Below are 10,609 nucleotides of genomic sequence, written 5' to 3'. Positions count from 1 at the left end.
ACTCTTTCCTCCTGCCTGCTGGGCTCACCCTGCACAAGGAAAGAGGAAACTGGTCCCTCTGAGAAGTGACTGACACTAGATGTCAGCAGATGTGTTGGGCTGCCAGGCAGCTCTGGAAGGTCTTCTCTGCTTGTGAATTGGGTGCCAGGCTCTCACCTGTTGAAGCAAGTGCTGTAGATCCAGCTGACTCCCTTCTTGTTCCATTTTTTTCCTCTTAGACCTTCTTGCCCCTTAAGTGGATGGCTCCAGAGAGCATCTTCAACAACCTCTACACCACCCTGAGCGATGTGTGGTCCTTCGGGATTCTCCTTTGGGAGATATTCACTCTAGGTAAGTGCCGTGGAGATCACTGTGGTGTCTGTAGGTCTGATAACAGGTTAGCAGGATCCCTTCCCAGAGGCAATAGAAATCCATTTCTAATCCCCAAGTCCCAGCCTTTACCAGGCAGAGTAGCACTTCATTCCCTGTCTCCTTCTTTCCCATGCTGACATTGCCATTTGGAAGTGAAATGAAACAGGAAAGGTAAAGGTAAAAAGGAAGCCTTGGTGTGAAATGCATGCTGGCGTGGGGTGGCAAGCAATACACCACCCTGATACCCTTGCTCTCCTTTTACACCCAGGGGGGACTCCATACCCTGAACTGCCTATGAACGAACAGTTCTACAACGCCATCAAACGTGGCTATCGGATGTCCAAACCCACCCACGCCTCTGATGAAATGTAAGTGCTGCCCACTTTTCCCTGGGCATGCCCTACACTACCTACAAAAGCATTTCTGCCTCTGTTTTCCCCATCCGCTAGCTCACCAGAGTGTTCTCTTTTCCCTCTTGTTAGCTACGATATCATGCAGAAGTGCTGGGAGGAGAAGTTTGAGATCAGACCATCCTTCTCGCAGCTGGTGGTGCTTATGGGAAACCTCTTGGTGGATTGCTACAGAAAGGTATGTTCAAAGGACCCTGTGCTGGAGGGACAGAAGAGGATCAGTGCTCTGTGGAGGATGCTGCCTTGGTTAGGGCCCTCAGGGTTTGGAGACCAGTGTTTAGTGCTGGTGTGCCAGAGGATTTTGCTGTGACTAAGGCTGCATTAGTTTGAACAGTCAATGAAGGTGTTTTGGGCATCCTGGGGGCATTGCTGAGACAACTGGCATCACAGACAGGCAGCTGGTGTCTCAGCAACTGAGGAAATCAGAACTGATAGGAGATCAAAGACTTGCCTTCAACTTTTTGGTATTTTTGAGCTGTGGAGTTGTGCCCCTGATCTCTCCCTTAGGAAATGTTCATGGCCTGTCTTTGGTCAGTCATGGTAGCTGAATCCAGCTAGAAGATGTCAGCCCCTCTAGAAAAACCCTGGCAGGCACAGAAAGCAAATACAACACAAGTGCATTTTCTCCACTCACAAGACATTCCCATTCCTTTGGTAACCTGCCCTGCGAGAGCAGAGGTACCAGCAGGTGGATGAAGAGTTCATGAAGAGTGACCACCCTGCTGTTGTCCGCACAAGACCCACAATCCCTGGGCTGAACAACGCCAGGCTCACTGCCAGCTCCCCCACCGGCAGCATCCTCTACACAGCTGTGCACCAGAACGGGGGCGAGAATGATTATATCATCCCTCTTCCCGACCCCAAACCTGAGGCAATCTGCGATCTCCCTCAGGAGGCCTCCATCAGCCGGGCCAGGTAAAAACATTGCTTCTGAATGTTGTTCCTTTCTTCTGAATGTTGTTCCTTTCTCTCTCAAATCGGAAAATGAGGGCCTCAAGAGGAAACGGGGATGCTCTGCTGAGGGGTAGACCAGGGGTTGGGAGAGGAGGAGGGCAGTGTCAGCCCCATCTGGGTTGCTGTGACCTTGCATGAACCTGCAGCAACGGAGATGAACCAGAGGAGCTGGGACATGAGCTAAGATAGGGTGCCATGTCACATCCCCGTATGTCAGCCAGCACAGCTGGGGACAAATGACCCCACTCACAAGGAAGAGGGCCCACAGGGGCCCACAGTCTGCAGAACCCAATTGGCTGTACGTTGTGTTTGAGGGCTGAACAGACCCAACCAATATTGTCTATTGTTCTGTGGAAAGCTACTCAGGTAGAGTGGGGCCGTAGGGAGCCTGACATGCTTCTCAGCTGTTGGGAATCCTCTCCCACCAGGAGACCTGGGACAAGGCACTCATTCTCTCTCCCTCTTGTCTCCCTTCAGCTCTATGCTGAACGAGGCCAACACATCATCCACAATATCCTGTGACAGCCCTCTGGGCCTCCGGCAGGACGAGGAGCAGGAATCCGACCCACAGCCAGGCTGCCAGGAGCCAACCACAGGGCAACAAGAGGTGGAGGAGAGTTTCCTGTAGTCAGAGCTGACTCTGCATTCTCCTATGGAGAGGCCAGCTGAGGGGCTGACCCAGACGTCACAGAGAGCCATGCTTTGCACTTGTACATTGGGACACCCCCACCTGTCCCAGAATTCCTCCTTCCCTCCTGTCTCCCAGTGTTGGGTGGGGAATTAAAGACATTTCCCCATTGCCATCTCCTTCCCCCTTACAAAGAGGTGGCTCAGTGCCAGCAACCTTCCAGATCACTGCCACATCCTCCTCAGTGATCAGACCACTGCAGGAGGGAGACATCTCACAGACCAACATCTTCTTTTCAAGTGGAAGATGTGGGTTGGATCTCCACAAGAGACGGCACTTTCTGCATTGCTAAGATGATGCTCCAGCCTCTTCCCCCTCCATGGCAATGAGTTTCACCTCCTCTGCACCAGCACTTCTCTGATGGTCTCAGCACCAGCCACACTATGGTTCTGTGAAATGCCACCGAGAGAGATGATTTGCTTGGAGCCCATTGCTGGGGTGTAGAGAACCTGCAACACCAACTTTCAGCTGCTGGAGATCAAGAGTGCATTGGGTAGATCCTCCTCCAAGCACAGCCAAGTCCTGGAGAGATCAGCCAGCGTCTCAGAGATACTGAATCACCAGTTTCCTTTCTTGGCAGCTCTTCTACAGTGGATAGAGCATCACAAGCACTACAGGTACCCATGGGTCTGGGGCACAGCTCTGCACCCACGTACAGCGGCTGTCACACCCCTTGTGCCAAGCATGGCACTAGAAGCCCCAAGGGCATGCCAGGAACTCAAAATACTCTCACAAGGACTCTGTTGTAGTAGCGAAGAGTACAGTGTTGTTCATGTTGTCTGTGTGGACACTAAGCTAATTATTCTCCATTGAAGATTTAAAGGGAACAAATATATTAATCCACTATCCAGGGCCAGTATAAGGAAGCAATATGGCTATTCATTAATATTCTATTGCCACTAAGCCCAGCTCATCTGCTGGGAAATCATATAACCCCGCCAGCTACAAAATCTTTGTGCCTTATCTTTGGGAAGTGAGGGCTCCCTTTTGACAGACTGTTCACTGGAACACCCTTTCTCAGGATGGGCGATCTCACTGGTCCCTCCTGAGTCATAGCAAGACTATGGGGAGCAATAAGGATGCCAGAACACCAACCCAGGGACGTCTCAAAAGAGAGAGAGGGAGAGAGGCTGGGAAGCTGTTTGGTCACAGCTGAACTGTATCTCACACCCTGCCACTTTCTGGGGGCCAGGCATAGCCACTTGCAGCTTGCCAGGGCTATGGAGGAAGTATCATGGGGAATCAAGCAAAGCAAGAGGAGTTGGGGAGAATTCCTCTCTCTCGGAAAGTGTTTTGAAGAATAAAAGGTCAGAGACTTTCCTCCTGCTTCTCATCTCCTTCCTCGCTTCTCACGGGCAGGCTTGGGACTTCTTGTGCTCTCAGCTGGCACTTGAATGAGGAGACTCAAAGCAGGAGGAACACCAGGCTTTTGAAATCAGTTGAGAACCCCACCTCTGCAGTGATGAAAGCTGGACCCCAAAAACTACAGGTCTGACACCATAGAAACTAGCAGGGTTTTTTTCTGAAAGGAGAAGTTTTGCCTTGCACAGAGCTCTGTTCGCTGCATGCCCACCCACTCCCATTAACCCCTTCATTGCCCTACTCATGCTTCTCTCTCTCTGCATCCTACAAAAAACGCACAGGCAGGTTTACAAATTCAGAAATTCAGTCAGCATCTTGCTGGGCTTCTGACACCTCAGAGCCACTGAGATTTTTTTTTTTTTCAAAATATGAAACTTCTGCCAGAAATCCCCAGCAAAACAGCTTCTAAGTTGTCTATCATTGCAATGCTGCCATTTATGCAGCTAGAAGAGGAGTAGGTGTTTTGTGGGCTGATGTCCTTGGTAAAATGTGAACATAAGAAGCAGCACTTTTATTGGCAGCTGGTGGAGTATATTTTCAGCCCATGTGGCCAGATTCCCCACCATCCATAGGAAACACACTGTGAATGACAACTGTTTTTCCATGCTCTGTTCCTCCTGCTTGTAATGAACAAGGCATCTTCTGTGGCCACAGCTCATGAAATGATCCTAACCGCAGAGAAGCGGTAACTTAGGAGATCCTTGGGGTCAGACCACTTTATTTTTCTAACATGTAAGGTGCTTGGTAGGATCCATGTCACTGCAACTTGAGCCCATAGGGTGGCACATCAGATCATCCTAATAGTCCCTGTCTGCACCAGCTCCATTTTTCATTTGTCTTCTCTATCAAAGGTGACCAGAAGTACCCAGTACTCCAGGTGAGGTCAAATCTAGACCTCGCATAGGGCATTAATAGTTCTGGTCTGTACTGGATTTGACTTGCCTGGTGTAGCTTTGGATAATGTTGGCCTTTTCTCAGCCACAACGTACTGGTAGTTTGGAGTCATCCTCTGACCAGTCCTAAGCACCTACGTCTTTCTACTCTTCCAGCATTTCTAACCAAGATACTCCCTGCTGTTCCAGACATTGGGTCATCAGCACATTTTGTTAAGAAACTGTTATTTTTGGGCTGGTCTGACTAATAAAAATATTAAATACTTCTAGGATCAAGAGCAAGAGCTACTTTTACTACCTCCATCCAGCCCAAAGATTTCCCCATCAATTAACCCCTTCTCACCCTCCTTTTGGCCACTTGCTTATTTACTTCACAAATCCTGTACTAAACTGCATCTTGTACAGATTAATTACTAATTAAATTACTAATTTCCCCCTATCAAATAGTTTCCAACAGTCCTGAAAGAGGAGATCTATTTCTTCTCCCTGCTGGGGAAATTCAGGTATCCTGTCCTATTAGCTGGGCATTAGCTACACTTGGATGCCTATTTCATTTTGTCCCATTTGTAGATTTATTGCAATTATTCTTTGTTTCAAAACCTGTTCTGGCTGCTGACAGGGTGCTAACCCCACCTTCCTCTTCCTTCTTAAAGTAGGTATGCCAGACTCTGCAAAATGGTACCGTTCTCCACTCCAGGGAGGTATTACCAAATATTTGCCTTTGGCCCTGTGATTGCAAGGGCCAAGTCTTGCACTTTGTGGTACTTTCTGTCCTTACTCAACTATTCCCATCACCATTTAGCAAGGGCATGCGCACCCACTGCAGTGAGCAGATCTCAGCCGGGGACAGGCTGGCAGCTGGGCAAAGCCAACACGTTTTGCTAAGCATCCCTGCAACTCTCCTCCGAGAAGGGGCTTTGCAGGGCTGATGCTTACAGCAGCCCCAGACAAGTTCTCTCCACACGAGGAGCTGGATCCAGCCACTCGCTCCCTCTCTCTCTGCTGCCGACATTCCAGTCCCTGCATGACCCAGCGGGTGAGGGCCGGGAGAAATGATCGGCTGTTCTGGGCCCATCAGTTTTGTAGCCGTAATTTTTCTGTTTGGACTCTGAAGGGAACCGGTCCCTCCAGGTTTTTAGTTTCGATTATCAGTATTTTTGTTTGGGTGTGTTTTTGTCTTTAGAGGTGGACCCAAACTGAGTGCCCCAAAAAGGGATGCATGCCACAGCTTGGGCCCATCTCTAGTGCAATATCTTTTATTTGTAGGTTATATTTTACGCTACAGCTGTTACATCGTTATCAGCACCAGTATATGCATAATCCTACTGCCAGTAACTATTTCATACATACCTAAGTGTATCCCAGAAACTAATGCGGCACTCCGGTGTCTCTTTCCACATTTAAGATGCTTCTCAGACTGATGTGTGCACAGGTTTTAATCCTTTTGTCCTTCTCGGTTTGAGCATGTTGTTATTTTTTTAAGCGAGAGTGTCACGTTTAGTGTTTGTTTTGTGTCGTGTTAAAAAATCTAGAGCACAGCGGACTTTACTTGTAACTAAATTGTCTCTGTTCACCTGCCAAGGGGACTGTGGCGGAGTCCCACGGGGACGGGAGGCAGAAGTGCAGTGCAGATGTGCAGCCAGGAGGAAGTCAGCCAGAAGTGAGAAACGGCTCTTCCCCTTCTTCCCAGTCAGGGCTCTGGGCTGGGGGGAGACAGCACCACAGATACAGGGTACTGGACAGTGGGTTAAGTTTTGGCTGTGGGGAAGTCCAAGGTCTGCCTTGGGCAGATTTGGAGAAGGGGATCTCACAGATGTCTCCTTTTGGGGTCTTTTTCTAAAATGGGATGTCAGCTAATGCACTAAGGAGGCAAACCCCATGCCCCAACGTACTTAAGAGCGTTGGCCAGGCTTGGTGCTTAGCTCAGATCCCAGGATTGGTGTGGCCAGTTCACAGTGCAAACCACAGGATGTCCCACATGGACAGGAGAGCAGTGGGGGCTGCCAAGCCAGCCCCATTGGCTGGGGATGCAGCCTGGCTGTGCTCCCACTTGGAGAACATGGAAGGCTGCCCTTTGGAAGCCTTCGGCAGCCTTTTGGCAGCCTTTGCCCCGGGTGGTTGCACAGGCAGAGAGCAGCCAGGGAAGCTGCACGTCCTCACTGGATGCCAGGCAGCTCCTGGGCCATGCAGAGGTCCTTCCCGCAGCACACCCCAGCCCTACCAGCCAACATTCACTGTAACGATGGAGGCACCATGTTGTCTGCAGGACTTGCCCAGGACAGGCCAGGTATTGTTAAAAAATCAGATTTCATGGGCCAGTACATGGGTAGCTGCGCTCCCAGAATAATTCCCATGTTTAACCCGGAGGGCTGGAGTCTCTGGGGCAAGCCAAGATGGATCCAGTTGGCTTTCGCGAAGGGAGGGGAACTGCTCCAGTGTAGCTCCAGTGGCACTTTGGAGAGATGACTCTTGCAGGGGTGGAAGGAGGTAGGGAAGCCAACTCGTGCTGGGTGGCCTGCAGTGTCCCATCATTCCTGTCCTTCCCTCCTTCATGGATTGCACCAGAACTGCAAAGCTTGCTCAAAGCGTGCCCTCTGCCCTCTCCCCCTCCCTGCTGTGCTGGCTTGCTGGCATCGTGATGTTACTCTGCAGCATCTCTGAACAGAAGCAGGACCTGCCTCCATGCTGTCTGTCAGAAACCATCCTGAAGGCAAAGGAAAAAACAGAGTTCAGACTAAGGTACCAAAGAGTTAATGTTTTCCTAGGTTTACAAATGTATTTGTAGGATTTGTACTATGTCACATCTATAGCCATGAGATACTATTTTTATGCTGTAAACTTTTACAAATACATTTTTAAAGAAAGAGTTTAAAAATAAAGGTGTTTTTCTTTTTGCAAAGTTCCACCTCTTCCTTTGTTTGCCTGGTTTTGGTTGCTCACACTCAGATGGGGCTGGGAATACAGCTTAACCATGTTGTGGGTGAAGGCTAAGCATGTTAATACGCTGTGCATGACCCCAACTCTTAGCGAAAGCCAAGCTGGGAGCCAGGCAGAGAGACGCACAGCAAAGCAACAGCTGAGCCCAGAGACTGGTAAGGAAAAGGGGGTGTGAACAGGGCGGGATGTGCCCCCTCTGGTAACTGGACAGCTTGTGGGTCATGTTGCACTGGGAGGAGGTAGGTAGGTAGAGGGAAGGACACTGGGAACAGTTCCCACGTGTATCCACAGTGCCTGAGGTTTGGGCTAGCAGCCCCCAACAAGGGCTTGACATTCTCCTTTGGAGCATTGCTGGGTCTGAGCTCAGATTAGGGTAGGGATGTGGGTGATGCCATGGTGCTGGGCTGAAAGAGATGGGAAATACACCAACATTTTTCCACATAGTTTAATAGCTCAGGGCAATGGGAGGAACTAGAAGCAGCAATGGCGCAGGGTACCAGCCGGAGCCACGCTGCAGTGCACAGGGATCCCCATGTTTGGCTCTCCTTCAAACTGGGCTCTCCTCTCCATCCCTCTGGGATGAAGAGTTTGGTGTTATCCTTTAAAGATGCAACCCCAAAATACTGTCTCCCTACACTACCACTGCCTCAGGTCCACATGTCCCCCTGCTTTCCTCCTGCTCCTCTCACCTTTCCCCAGACACGTCTCCAGAAGTGCCGAGGTCCCCCAGCCCCATGAGAGACAGGCACCTCCCGAGTGCAGCCCAAAGTTTTATCCTTTCTCTGGCTCCATTGAAACTGCTCCTCCCAAAAATGACCTCAGGCTCCTGGAAACCCTGTGTGTACCCAAAGCCCCAAGGCACCGGCTGCAGCAAGAGACAGGTCCAAGTCCCAGCAAGGCTCTCCTTTCCAGCATGGTCTGTCCTGGGCTTCTGTCTTTGCTCAGTTTGCCAGAGAGGAGGGTTTGCAGGGTCCCTGACCAGCTCAGGCTGGTTGTCCCCACATAGGCTCTGAGTCACCCGGCACTGCTCAGCCACCACAGGCAGACTGGGCATTTTTCTCCAGGAACTGAATCAGCAGGGGAAAAAAATCACCTCGTCTCCAGAGGGGCTGCAGCACAGGCTTGGGGGGAAGCAGTGAGGGGGAGTTGGTAGACCCCAGCCCGCAGCCCAGCTGGCTCCCACTGCCCGATCCCTCCCTGGCAGGCCTTTTGCATGTCGGATGCACCGAGGAGGGTGTCATGGGGCTGGGAATGAGTGGGCAGACATGGGAACTGCCAGCAGGGCATTTTCACCACCCCAAATCAAGTTTCTCCAGTGATGAGACAGGCACCTTGTGGAAAAGCTTGGGGAAGCAGAGAAACTCAGACTGCAGAGACAAACCCTGGCCTGCTGCAGCCGGGGTTTTAGCTGTTTGGGCACCAACAGCTCAGGACGTGGGTGTTTCACGTGTCCCCAGACTGCTGCAGGGCAGTTCAGGCAGGCATGACACCACGGCCAGCTGTACTCAGTGCAGGGGTCCTGTAGGGCTGGAGTGGTCCAGACCCGCTCCCAGACTGGGAAACAAGCCTGAGCTCCCAGTGCTCCCAACAGGGACTCACAGCAGCCTCCACTCTCCCCTCCACAGCCAGCCTGCAGCCAGCCAGGCACTGAGCAAGTCTCATTCCGTCTCCCAGCACACCTTTCTGGCCATCGGGCCTCTATGGACATCCCTAAGCTTCAAGTGACTCAAAGTAAGGCTGCAGCTCCTCCGAGAGCATCCCTGCCCCTTGCTCAGTGCTGCTTGGGCACATGAGTTGCAGCAGCTCTCCTGGGGCTGAGCTGCTGCTTGCAACCACAGGGATTTGGGGTGCAGCCTGCAGGCAGGAAGAGATGGCCACGAATGAGGGAGGAACCCCAGCAGACAGCTTGTCCCACCGAGCATCCCCAGGCGTGCCCAGCCCAGCTTGGGGACCTGTGTGTGCAGGCTGTGACTTGTCACCTGTGGACACTGCCATCAGAGATGCTCTGCAAGGGGCCTCCTCAAAGAGAAGAAGGGAAGCTGAGAGATTGTGTCCCTTCTCTGTATTAAACCGGTCTGGTTTACTACTTGTTCACACTGGTGAGTCAGTTCTCTCTTAGCTGGCATTTGTTCCTGGAAAAAAAAAAAACATTAAAAAGAAGGAGGGAAACAAACATCCTTTAAAAAGCCCCTTTGGCTCAAAAGGAGGAAAGAATAATCAGGCAGACGTGTCCTGCGGCCCCGCCACTTGACAGCCCCCCAGCTCTGGGCAGGAGCCCCCCAGTGCTCCACAGTGCCTCTACTCCATTTCATGTTCTTCTTCCCCACATCCTGCCAGGAAAAACTGCTGAGAGGAAATCTTCTCCAGCCAAAAGCTGCCTTTCCTTCTCTCTGGACTTGCTCATGCTCTCCAGCCATCCTTCTGGCCAAAACCAAGAGCTCTCTCCACGTTCCCGTGACTCTTAGTCATCTCCAGCACAGTCAGCCATGCTCTCATCTCTTGGCCCCAAGACCTTGTCTTGCTGGTACCTTGCTAACTGCCCCCTTTGAAGAAGCCCATTCCCCTCCGGTTTGTGGAGGCACGAGGGGCACTCCTCTGCCTGGCACCTTTGCATTGCCAAGTACAGGTTCAACAGCCACTCGTGCGCAGACATTTTGGAAAAGCTCACCTCTTTCTGCCCACGTTTCACAGCCAGCGTCCCTGCCACCTCCCTGCTGATGGGGCTGCAGCTGGGTGCAGTTAAGGCAGAGCCCTCCGGCTTGCCCCAGGCAGGACCTTCCTCCCCTGTGCTTCCCAACACTGTCAGGTGGTGGCTGTAACTTCCCACCCGAGAGCTGCCATGAACTTCTGCTGCAGCCTGAGGTTACCCAGAGACAGAGCAAGGGGCACCCTGTGTCTGACACGATCTTCTAACATCTTGCTGACTTGAGCGTCCCTGGGAGAACTGTTTTGCTTCAAGCCTGCCCTCAACCCCTGGTTTAGAAGAGGTGTGGTCCAGGGGAGGGATAATGAAG

General features: G+C 51.5%; 1 protein-coding gene across 1 annotated transcript in view; it reads left to right on the top strand.

The window, feature by feature from the left end:
• The window catches only part of PDGFRB (platelet-derived growth factor receptor, beta polypeptide), a 15,005-nt gene extending 12,662 nt beyond the window's left edge, over positions 1-2,343 (top strand). The window contains exons 18-22 of the mRNA XM_010295892.1: positions 219-330; positions 620-719; positions 834-939; positions 1,438-1,676; positions 2,193-2,343. Coding sequence (XP_010294194.1) covers positions 219-330; positions 620-719; positions 834-939; positions 1,438-1,676; positions 2,193-2,343 — 708 coding nt within the window. The remainder of the gene's footprint in view (positions 1-218; positions 331-619; positions 720-833; positions 940-1,437; positions 1,677-2,192) is intronic.
• The last annotated feature ends 8,266 nt before the right edge of the window (positions 2,344-10,609 follow it).

Source organism: Phaethon lepturus, unplaced genomic scaffold, assembly GCF_000687285.1.
Source record: "Phaethon lepturus isolate BGI_N335 unplaced genomic scaffold, ASM68728v1 scaffold20751, whole genome shotgun sequence".
Taxonomy (NCBI): Eukaryota; Metazoa; Chordata; class Aves; order Phaethontiformes; family Phaethontidae; genus Phaethon; species Phaethon lepturus.
Note: the sequence above shows the minus strand (reverse complement) of the source record. Positions and strands in the feature narration are given on the sequence as shown.